Source organism: Galeopterus variegatus, unplaced genomic scaffold (assembly GCF_000696425.1).
Source record: "Galeopterus variegatus unplaced genomic scaffold, G_variegatus-3.0.2 Scaffold3461, whole genome shotgun sequence".
Classification (NCBI taxonomy): Eukaryota; Metazoa; Chordata; class Mammalia; order Dermoptera; family Cynocephalidae; genus Galeopterus; species Galeopterus variegatus.
The window spans coordinates 69,536-81,951 of record NW_007729572.1 but is presented as its reverse complement, the minus strand read 5'-3'; the positions used below and the strand labels follow the sequence as shown (position 1 = coordinate 81,951).

Here is a 12,416-nt window from a genome sequence, read left to right as displayed (position 1 = left end):
GCTGAAGGAAAATATTTAATGACAGTGATATTCATATTTTCAGATTAAAAAGTTATGAATAAATAGGGACAGCATAATACTATTTTTGTTTGTGAAAATATATATGTATATATTATATTTCTTGGGGGAAAGACTAGAATAAATTACATCAAAATGTTTACAGTGATTTTTTTCCTGAATGGATGAAACATAAGTGATTTTTGTGTCATTCTATATACTTTTCTGTCTCTTTAAAGTTTTCTACAAAGGACACATATCACCTTTATAACTGAAGGAGAAGTAAACTCATTGATTAAAAAATCATAACAGCTCAGTCTGTTAGAGCACCGTGTTATAACACCGAAGTCAAGGGTTTGGATCCCCATACCAGCCAGCCACCAAAAAAATATAACACATAAAATAAAGTCATAAAAATAATTTTGAAAGCAAGAGTTGAGTAACAGTTTCAACTCTTCACTTTGCTACTAAGAGACAATTTCTACAGCTCTTCTAATTTTTATATTTGCTGAAATTCAGGCTCTTTTGCTGCTTATTTCGCATACTACTTTTGATCAGGTATTATACCAGGCTTGCAATCCTCCCAGATGGATGAACTTTGACTGTTTTCAGGTTAATGTGTTCAGTGACAAAGCCGTTCCTGATGGAAACATGTAGCCAAGGCCAGACTGTCCTGCAACAACCAAATAGTCTAGACCTGAGCAGATTTCAGAAGGCTTTGAATACCCCTAACCCATATCACTGCGTCTGCTGGCTGCTGCCTTTGATGGGCAATGTCATAGGTTCCAAGCCGGTAATCATAGTTTAAAGTCCAAAAGAGGGTTTTCTAATTTTAAACTTGATTTCATGTGAGAAGCCATTCAAAAGTTTTTTAAAAAATTAAACCACATTTGATAAATATTAACATCAATGGGGGTAAGTCAAAAAAGAGCAAGTGGACTTTGAACTAACCCTGAAAAGAGATCCTACCCCCAGGGAGTTTCCTTCCCCTGACAAAGAGGAAGATAATAAGACCCCACATAGTTTTGAGAGTCCTAGGATGGGGGGACCTGGGCTGCCCTTTCCTTGGGTGAACCAGGGTACTAGCAAGCTCCTGGAACTCTCCTGAGCCTGGGAGTCCCAGTGCACAGACTTCTGAGCCATGGGTGTGCAGGGGCCTGAAGTAGCTCCAGAGCATTCCCCATGCCATATGTGGCGCTGGAGCTTAAAAATGTTTCATGTGCCCAAGAGAGGCATGAAAGTCCACTGAGAAACAGCTGAACATGCGGAGATCCTGAGATGGGTGTGGGTTTTGAGGGGAGTGGTGGTAGTGGTAGTGGAGAAAAACTTGGCAGAACCTAGAATCACACAGAGCATGGACATCTCAGTGAATGGGAGGACTATAACCCAGACCAGTAAACTGTCTTCTCCACCCGGCCCCCAATCCACAAATCCCTGAAAGTTAGATTTAGTATACTGCATAAAGAATGCTGTGGCAGAAATACTGGAACTAAGAGGATGTCCCAGTCAAGATCTAGTAGTTTTATCCTCAGTGCTGGTGAAGAGCCTCGCAGACTATGAATCTGGTACCTCAGGTGCCTAGAGTCTATTGGATTCTGAAGTTGTGTTGAGAATAAACACTATAGAGTTTATATTGTTCCACCTAAACTGGCTTAATAAACCCAGCACCCCACCCAACTTTCCTTCTTTTGGGTTTTCCATGCATATCCTTTGGATCACACATGAGTGATCCCAAATTATTTAGGTTTGCCCTTGGCTCCTGTTTGGCACTGTCTACAGTTAGAACAGCAACTCTGCTCACTCGTCCTTACCTGGAATGCCAGGAGGGCCTGGAGGCCCGGGGGGCCCTTGGTAGCCTCGGAAGCTGTAGTCTCCATGACAACACTTGCTGCAGTCTGGGGGCAGTCCTCCAGTTTGTGGAGGCTTTAAAAAGATAGAAAGAGAAGCATCAGAAAAAGGTTCTTGTGAGCAATTAAGATTTGTTCATTTCCTCTTCCTTGGCCCTTAGGTAAGTTTAACTCCAATCAACCCACGGAAACATCAGAAAAGATGGTGTGGGGTGGGGATATCAATGGCATAGGGGTCAGGGAGGAGCTAAGATGAGTCCATGATCAAACAAAAAGGCAACAAGGAAGTCAGTAGAAAAACATTTTTTGGAAAGGCCTGTGGGGGTGAAGAATGGAGTAGTATTTCTCAAAAATGCATTCCTGCTGCTACTTCTAACAGCAAAGGAAGAAACTCCTTCAGAAATAGATGTGGAGGGGCCGGCCCTGTGGCGCACTGCTACAGTGCACCGCTTGGGAGTGCGGCGGCGCTCCCACCGAGGGTTCGGATCCCACATACAGACCGGTTTCTGCTCACTGGCTGAGCGAGATGCGGTCGCAACACCGAGGGTTGCGATCCGTTGCCGGACATGAAAAAAAGACAAAAAAAAAAAAAAGAGAAATAGACGTGGAGGACTTTCCTTTTTCTCAACTACCAATAGCCTCAGATGTAGCTAGATTGAGTAGGTGACCCTCAAATTACAATTATCAACTTCAAATATAGTTATTAAGCACTAATTATATTCATGATACTGGGTTAAAATCTGGTTTATGAGTTCTTAGAAACTCTGAATTGTAATGCTAGTTTTTCATACAGCAATAACATACTTAAATTGCCTTAGGAAATTAAGAAAATAAAGTATTCTTTCGTCCAACACACTTATTTACTTAAATAAACAAAAAAATTATGCATATTTATCAATGTACAACAGTGATATAGTTTGGATATGTTTGTCCTCCCAAAGCTCATGTTGAAATCTGATCCCCAATGTGGCAGTGTTGGGAGGTGTTTGGGTCATGGGGGCAAATCCCTCATGAAGAGATGAATGCCCTCCCTGGGGGGTGGTGAGTAAGCTCTTGTAGGAATGGATAGGTTCTTATGAGAGCTGGTTGTTAAGAGGGACCCAGTACCTCTCCTCTCTCTCTTGCTTCCTCTCTCACCATGTGATCTTGCACCCAGCAGCTGCCCCACCGCCTTCTGCAATGACTGGAAGCAGCCTGGGGCCTGGCCAGATGCAGCTCCCCAGAATAGTGAGCCAAATAGATCTCTTTCCTTTATAAATAACCTAGTTTCGGGCGGCCCCGTGGCGTACTCGGGAGAGTGCGGTGCTGGGAGCGCAGCGACACTCCCGCCACGGGTTCAGATCCTATATAGGAATGGCCGGTGCGCTCACTGGCTGAGCGCGGTGCAACACTGCACCAAGGGTTGTTATCCCCTTACCGGTCACGAAAAAAGACAAAATAAATAAATAAATAAATAAATAAATAACCTAGTTTCAAGTATTCTGTTATAGCAACACAAAAATGGACTAATACAAACATGTTACTTTGAAATATGTACACATTGTAGAATGGCAAAATCAAGCTAATTAACATACGCATTACCTTACATTTTTTTGTGGTGAGAACACTTGAAATCTACTCTCTTAGCAGTTTTCAAGAATATGATACATTGTTATTAACTGTAAGTCCAATACATTTTAATTAATTATCTGCATCTTGAAACAACTTTAACTTCTTTTTCATTAGTATTTAACATGAGTTCTGTTTCACACATTCTATTTCAAAATTTAAAATAATCATCCCACTCTTTGAACCAATATTTAATGAGCATTTAATGGNATAAATAAATAAATAAATAAATAAATAACCTAGTTTCAAGTATTCTGTTATAGCAACACAAAAATGGACTAATACAAACATGTTACTTTGAAATATGTACACATTGTAGAATGGCAAAATCAAGCTAATTAACATACGCATTACCTTACATTTTTTTGTGGTGAGAACACTTGAAATCTACTCTCTTAGCAGTTTTCAAGAATATGATACATTGTTATTAACTGTAAGTCCAATACATTTTTATTAATTATCTGCATCTTGAAACAACTTTAACTTCTTTTTCATTAGTATTTAACATGAGTTCTGTTTCACACATTCTATTTCAAAATTTAAAATAATCATCCCACTCTTTGAACCAATATTTAATGAGCATTTAATGGGTACTAAATATGCTCATATATGGCACTAAGTTAAACGTTTATGTATACAAAGATAACTTTCTCAAGGAGCTAGAGATCTAGTGGAAGTTGATTTGGCATAAGAGTTAGAGTTGCTCATAAAATTTGGACTCTCATCTAAATTGGCAACTTGCCTTTTAATTATATCATGCAAAATACTTGTGGAAATTTTCCTAGACACCAAGTATAATTCAGCATTCTTTTGAAAACAGCTTATTGTTGCTAAGGGATTCGTTGTAAAAAGGAAGAGAGGGAGGGAGGGAAACAGAGACAGGAGAGAGAGAGGGAGAAAGAAAGAATTTAAAATTCAAGTTTTCTCCATTACTAGAAATCCAAGCAGAAAACTGGGTCAAGGCTTCACATTGCTGCACACTTAGACCTTACTTTTATTTTTTTCAAATCAAAAATGGGCTTGGACTTTGTCCCCACTCTCTTGTCCCTTTTGCCTAAAGTTTTTCATCACACTATTCAGGAAAAACACAGAAACGCATCTGTACTCTGAGGTTTCTCCTGCCACAGCTCAGAACCCATGTCTTGAATGATCAGAAGCTATAGTGTCGAGCTAACTCCTGGTCTTGTCTTCAATCTACCAGGCCAAACCCTGGACAGGTACTAGAGTCTTTTGTCAAATTGGTATAGGAAAGAAAATCAACTAAAGCAATTAGTCTGACTTGAGGGGTTTCAGGACACTTGGCAAGTCAAAAGCCCCACAGCATTGCCCCACCTTCTAATCCAAAGATGTAATCTGAGAAATATTTCGTATTTCCTGGTATGGTTTTGCTTACGTGAAATACAGCTTTTTAAACCCCAGGAAATCCAGGGCTCTGCCAATGATGGATTTTAGAGATGGAGAAGGGAGGGGAAGAAGGGAAAATTCTGAAGTGGAACCATTTGTGTAAGAATAGAATGGAAATACTGAGATGCTTAAGAATGCTGGAACAACCACAGGACTGGAATCAGATTTCCCATCTCAGTTCTGCGTGACCTTAGAGAAGTCATGATTCTCTTGACATCATTTTTCTTGCCTATTAAGTTAGAGAAGTGGATGAGCTGGTCATTGGTTTTCTTTCCAGCTCTAAGATGTAAACAAAGACACCAAAGTCTTTCCCAAAGACACAAATAATAATTTAGAAAGATTTTGATTTTAAAGTCTGGTATTTGGACACAAAATTGAGCTGCAGGAGATGGGGTTGCTCAGTACCAAAGCTAACTAGGACTGGAGCTGCATGCCCAAGCTACTTGGGAGCACTTTAAGAGCATAGAGCTGCCACCCAAACGGTGAGAAATTTCTAGTTACTCCCAGTCAGGCACTTCCTGAGATCCCTCCTATGACATCTCATCACATGTTCCCCTCTGGCCGTGTCTTTCAAAGTTCAGTCAAACGGAACAATGTAGTTACTCCCAGTCAGGCACTTCCTGAGATCCCTCCTATGACATCTCATCACATGTTCCCCCTCTGGCCGTGTCTTTCAAAGTTCAGTCAAACGGAACAATCCTGTCAGTCTTCTGATTGGCTCAGAGCACGTTGAACAGGATGAGTTAATGCAGAAGTTTTCTCCTAGGTGAGGGAGAAATTACATACAGGTAGTTGCTGTCTGTGACCCTCTTGAGTTTATAAGCCCCTTTCCCAAAATCAAACCAAATTTGTCCCTAAGACCAGGTCCCTGAATTTTGTAGATGGAGGTCTAGGGTCAGCAACTCAGATTTGAGCTCTACTATTATTACTAAGTGATTTCTAGGAGAGAGAGTTCATAGTAACCTAAAGAAGAGGGAAGAGAAAGAAGAAAAAAGGAAGTGGGAGGAGGGAGAAATGGGTGTCCATGGGGAGGAGGGGAGCTTGATAACAGTGAATGACAAAGAGTCTACAGAGAAGAAAATTCCAGGAAAAGACAGTAAAGGTCTGCCCACTCCAGATCTCTGCCCACCCTAACCCTCCATGAACCCTACAGCCAGCGCTATCTTACTAAACACACATCTGATTAACTCACTGCCCTGCTGTGAACAAACAAAGCTTTTGCCAGCAAAGCGAAGTCTAACTAAGCTCCTTAACCAACTAACAGAAGAAGCCTTCACAGCCTGGCTCTAAAATCGTTTGATGTCTTCTCCTGGCTCGAGCTCCAGCTATGTCCAACTCCTCACAGACTCCCTCAAGTCTCTTAGCTGTGGCACATTTAAAAAAAGAAAAAAGGAAAGGAAAACTCTGCTGTGAATAGCCTTCCTTTTTGTCCTCCATCTTTTGAGATTCAACTCAGGGACCACCACCATTCTGACACTTTTTCCCAATGGCCTTTTGTATATTGATCTTGTTTATCACATGGTATTTAATTAGACGTAATTTAATTAATTAATTTAAGTTAATTAAAAATGTATCCCCACTAGAGCCCTTCAGGACAGTTTAGAGATAGGAGCTTGGGCATGTTTCTCATCATATCCTCAGTTTCCATCCTAAAGTTTAGCACAAAGTAAAAGCACAGGAAATGCTCAGGGAAGGAATGAATGAGGGGGAAGGAGAATTAAAACGTAAGAAGAGGGGTGGGAAGGTACAGAAATAAGGAAAAACATAGTACGATCCAAAATTCAATTTATGTCTCCATATCCATCGGTAGAGGAGTTGTATTGAAACTTCCAAAATATCTATGACTTTAAATCTCCTCAGTATCTCCTGTTGGGAGTTTATTATTTGAAAATATTTCAGAAAACCAGGAAGGACTAGAAGGTGGGATGAATTAGAAGTGTAGAAATGGATTTTGGTGGCCAGCTGGAATACTGCCTTCTGCTGCCTCTGGGGCTGATACAGCCAGAAAGGGCACCATCTATTGAAATGGAAAGTCCAGATGCAGACTTGGCCAAAAGTGAGCATACCTTCACCACTAAAGAAAACACAAATTAGCATTCATCAACCTTCAGCCAAAAGATTGTCAGAGGAAAGAACAATCTCTAAAAGTGGCTTTCAAAAAATAAGATCCTGTTTAGAGGTTATCATTTCTTCTGTGACTCCTTAAAAAGCAATTTTCTCTTCACTCAGCCTCACAGAACCATTTGGGCAACTGCATCATCTGGTTGAGTTAAAAGTCTTAGGTTGGTCCTAGACCTGCAGCTGATTCTGTACGTGGTCTCAGTCTGATCATATATCTAGATAATCAACCCAGACTTCTCCATTGGTGGTAGTAGGGGTTTCAATTTCAACCACATGAAAATTTTCAGGGCCTATTTACTGCTACATTTCATCAATTCTTGTAGTAAAACTTATTTATTAAAGATCATATAATTCAAAGTAAGTCTTCTTTAATCCTTCTATCTGTTTTCAGCATGCCAGATACCTGAAAGGTAAGTCAAAATATTTTTTCTTTCTGTTCTTAATGTTTAAAATCAAATTGAGTTTCACCAATCTGCCATTCACTACACTGAAATCTTAACTCACTCCCACACTATCCTAAAAGAGTTAAAGATGTTTCCTTAGATGCTGACCTTATACCCCGAGAAAGAAATCAAGTCCTCTGTGAAGATCAGGCATCAAATCATGCTACAACGTCTGCATTTTAAATACAAACTTTGTCTTTTTGTTGTTTTAACTCTTTGATTTTTTTTTTTTTTTTTTTTTAGAACAGGCTGAGCATAGAGGCTTTAGCAACCTAGAATGCTGTAAATCAAATAGCCAATACTGGCACAAAATGTCACAGTAAACTCACAAATCAAAGTAAGAAAACTTTGCTTTTGACAAACTCAAAGAGCAGCTTCTGCCTGCTGGGAAGGATTAAGAAAGTCCACCGTTCTTGGGATCAGCGATGATTATCTACAGCATCCGTTTATCTGCTAAGGTCCGCACTCCTTTCTGCACCAACAGAGCAAGAAAGAAATGAAGTCCCAACACAGCAGGAAGCCGGTTGCCCGGGCTCCCCTTGCTGATGGGCGATGCTTCTGCCAGCACGTCGTTGCTACCTCTGCTGATCTGCTAAGAGACTGGCAGTCCCTCTTGTATCCCAGAGCAACCCACAAAGACACCCACAAGCAGCTTAGCAAAGTTCTCGAAAACATTGATCCTAAGAATCTGAGCCAGACAAACACAGACGAACAAACAAAAAATACACAAAACTCATTAAACTTTCACAGAAATCCTTAGAAGAGAATTCTGAGTACCTGGCCCCAGACCGGGGTGATCTGGGCTAGGTCATCTACCTCGGGGTGCGGTAGCTCATCTGGTCTCAGGGGTTTTAGGTCTGTAGAAGTGTAATTATCCACAGTCCCAGTTTTAGGATGGCTCCGCTCTCTCACTTTCTCCCTCCTGGAGCCGCTACGGCCAGTCTGCTGGTGGCTTTGCACTATTCTCGCCACCACTGTATTAGCTCTTCCGCTCACCTCCATGTATTCATCTTGACACAGGCAAAATGGGAGGAAAAGCAAAGCCAGCAGGTGCCCACAGACGAGCTGCCTCCCGAGCATGATTCTCAGCAGAGCCCCAGAGCCTCCTGCAGCAGACGGCGGGGCTCCGGGCGAGTGCCAGGCTGGAGAGCACAGCGGCAGGCGGGTGGTTTTATACCTCGGTGTGTAATAAATAAGGCTGCAGGCACGCCAGAGAGACAGCAGCCCTCCTCCCCAGGAAGAACAGCCCCCATTCATCACTTCCCCAGCCACAGGCCAGACGCGATGGTGCGCGCGGCTCCCAGTTGGCCGGGTGCATCAGTGTCACACCTTGGCACGTTTTTTGTTGAAGTGTGAAGAAAACATACACAACCAGCTGGAAACAGAGAGCATGTGTCCAGTGCTTTGCTGTCGTGATTAGACACGGAAAGGCTGTGCATTCGCGGTCTAAAATGCCTTTTGGAAAAACCTACCCCTGCGCTTGCCAGGAAATTCCGGCTTAACTACATCAGCTCCCTCTGCAATGGCAGCGGGAAGCCTTTCGGGGCACGGGGGAGCGCTGGCTCTCTGGTTGTAGTTAGTGCTCCCCCACCTTGGCCCACTTCAAGTCATTTCCCCTTCGGGTACCAGCAGCACAAGGCGGTTGGTTGACGACAAAACATTGAACTGAATTCAGGAGCAGAGGCTCTGGGTTTAGCAAAGGTATTTCCCCATCCGAGGCTTTATTTCCGTTCCCCCTGGGCTTCCAAAACCCAAAGTTAATCACATTTATCCAGGTCACTTACTGACAGATGAGGATACAACAGCCTGCTTTGTGTTACAAAAAGGTTGTCTCTGGCTACTCTTCCTTCTGCCATATTCTTGATTAAAATAGAAGAAATGGAAAACACCAAATCAAACACACTATTCCAAATATACCAGGATGGAGAGAATTATCATTTCCTTTATTCTGGTTGCTATTTTTATTAATTTAGCTAAAGAGCAAATGGACATTCCTAACCTCTTCCGGATAACAAATAGAATTTATATAGCTTTGTCATTAAAAATCCCCCTTTTACATATGATTTTATTTACTATTACTCATTCATTCACTTAACGAAATGTCACTGGCCCTCTCCCATGAGGCTTGGAGAGATCCTGGGACCGTAAAGAGGATGAGTGACAGGTGTCTGATGCTACGTGGACAAGGGTGGCACTGTAAAAAGCCAGAGCTAGGAACAGCCATGCCTGCTGATGAAGAGACAGAGCAGCTGGGGGAAGAGAGGAGGAGGCAGGCGTGCTGGTGCTGGCAGCTGCCCTCATCCTCAGCTCCGGGGCCTGAGAACCGGCAGAAGCTGGCCTGGCCATGCCCCCCAGAACAGCTGCCTCCACAGCCCACACTTATACACAGAAAGGGTTCAGTTCTGGGGATGGATGGAGGGAGGGAGTTAGTCTGTGGAATACAAGTGCTCCAGGTCACAAGTGCAGGGGCCTTGGGAGTCAGGCCTAGTCAAAGCAGGCAGTTCCCACCTGGAGGGTGTATAAAGCTCTTCCATCCAGTTATTCCATGAGGCAACCCTGGGATATCTATGATTTCCTCACTGGAGGAGTCTTTGGGTTCTGTGATGAGTGCTGCTAAAAGGCAGATGGCCCTCGGAAGTGTAGCATGTCCAGCTGTCATCCAACATCAACTGTCACTGACTTTTCACAGACCTGGAGCTGGAGACAGGGAGGATAGCACCTGGGTCTGGCGGGCAAGCAAGTGCTTTGCTGTAGAGCTTTGCTGTGCAAAGGAAGGCCCAGGGCAGCGTCTCAAGGGGATGCTTCTCCACCAGGGAAGCCTGGAAAACATGTCAGAGGGAGACCACAAAGCAAGAAATGGCTCTGCAAACTAGGTCACCTAATTCTTGAGTTCTCTAAGAGCTGTCTCTGGCTTTTGCCATCCGGCGTCTCCCACCACATGGTCTATCTGGCTAAGTAACTACAAATCAACCTCTGACTTGCAACCGCATGAGACTTTCCATTAGTGTTTTTAGTCCTGTCATCTATTCTAGTGGTTCTCAACCCTGGCTACATATTAAAATAAACCAGGGAGTTTCTAAGAATATCAGTGTCTGGATCCCATCCCAGAGCAATTGAGTCAGAATCTCTAGGGTGGCCTGGGCACCAATAGTTTTAAAAAAGTTCCCCCAGATGATTCTAATGTGCAGCCAGGGTTAGGAATCACCAACTTCCCATCTCCTTGACTCAAAAGGAGTTCATAATAATAATGATAATAGTAACATCTATAACTTGTTGAGCACTTCCCAAGTGCCAGCTGAGTGCTTCTCTGCTGTTCCTCACTGACTTGTCTCAACAAACCTATCATCCCCACCTCATAGATGAGGAAAGAGAAGCTGAAAGAGGTACAGTGACTTGTCTAGTGTCACACAATTGAAAAGGGATCATCAGGGTCAGACTCCATCTACCCTCCATGTCTGTGTTTTCCTCTCTTCCTACAGAGAAGCAGGGAGACATCAGTACCAGGCTGATGGCAGAGAGAACAAGGCCAGCCTGATAGTGCCCATGAGAATGTCACAAGAGTGTTAGAGGTTGAATTGCATCCCCCCAAAAGATACTGAGGTCCTAACTCCTAGTGCCTGTGAGTATGACCTTATTTGGAAAATGGGTCTGTTAAAGTAAATTAAAGCGGAGACCAGGCCTGAAGAATCCCTGAGCAGGCAAAGCCAGTTAGGCCTCCTAAGTGACCTTAACCTTGCTTGATTTCCAAACATAAGCAAAATTTAACTTGAGCTATTTCTTTTGAATGCTTATATTAGGGAAGAACAGAACTTAAGCTCAACCAATCGGAATCAGCCAACAGACTCATAATTATATGACTAGGGACTTTCCAATGGGACGGACCAAATAAGGCAACTGTATGACTGGAACCAATTGAATATTTTCTTCGCTTTATTTCTGTGTTTGTACAATAAAAGCCTCCCCCTTTGCTCCCATGATCAAGCTCCTAATCCACTTCTGGTTTGGAGCTGTCTGATATATAAATTGCTGTTTGCTCAAGTAAACTCTTTCAAATTTTATTGTGCCTCAGTTTACTTTTTAACAGGCCTGTATAGATGATCACATTAAGATGAATTCATTAAAATGGGCCCTCATTCAATATGTCTGTGTTCTTTTAAAAAGGAGAAGTGTGGACAAAGACACACACAGGGAGCTCACCATGTAAAACTGAAGGCGGGGATCAGGGTAACACATTTATGAGCCAAGGAACTCTAAAGGTTTCCAAGAAACCACCAGAAGCTAGGTAAGAGACATGAAACAGATTGTTCCCTTACAGCCAGCCCTCAAAAGGAATCAGCCCTGCTGACACCTCTATCGCAGACTTCTAGCCTCCAGAACTGTGAAACAATAAATTCCTTTCTTTAAGCCACCTGGTTTGTAGCACTTTGCTATGACCATCTTAGCAAATGAATACAGATAGCATTCATCATTAACACTTTTAAAAAAATCTCCAGACCCTACTGTCATGCACACAAGGAGATAGTAGTTTGAAAAGATTTAGCCAACTGCTCAAGTTCATGGATGGTGAGTGGCAAACCTGGGCCAGAGAAGAGTCCCCATCTCTCAATACAGGCCCCTTTTACTTCCCTCAAATAATTTCCCATTAAATGCATTTTAAACCTTGGCTTATTATTAAATCTTACTTGAGATTTTCATTTCATACATGCTTTGGGATATGCCTTCTATCCAGTTTTCAAAGATATGAATAAGAGTTGGACATAATTTCTTGCCTATGGGTTGAATATTGAAAACATCTAGAATCTTACCCAGGCAAACTCCCTGGAGGAGTTTGCAGGAAGTAACCATCCCTAAGGCTGGGGAATAAAGGGAAGAGGTTGATGTTCTCTGAATTTAGAAGCTGGAGGAAGAAGGGGCCCTGTTCAGAACTGGGGTTCCAGTTCTGCACACCTGTCTCTGGCTGTGAAAGCTCACAGTAGGTGCCTGGGGACATCAGGCT

The 12,416-nt window shown here is 42.6% G+C and overlaps 1 protein-coding gene across 1 annotated transcript in view; it reads right to left on the bottom strand.

Moving 5' to 3' along the window:
* The window catches only part of C1QTNF3 (C1q and tumor necrosis factor related protein 3), a 19,755-nt gene extending 11,255 nt beyond the window's left edge, over positions 1–8,500 (bottom strand). The window contains exons 1-2 of the mRNA XM_008585121.1: positions 8,417–8,500; positions 1,809–1,920 (exon numbers count right to left, since the gene is read on the bottom strand). Coding sequence (XP_008583343.1) covers positions 1,809–1,920; positions 8,417–8,500 — 196 coding nt within the window. The remainder of the gene's footprint in view (positions 1–1,808; positions 1,921–8,416) is intronic.
* Between the last annotated feature and the right edge of the window lie 3,916 nt (positions 8,501–12,416).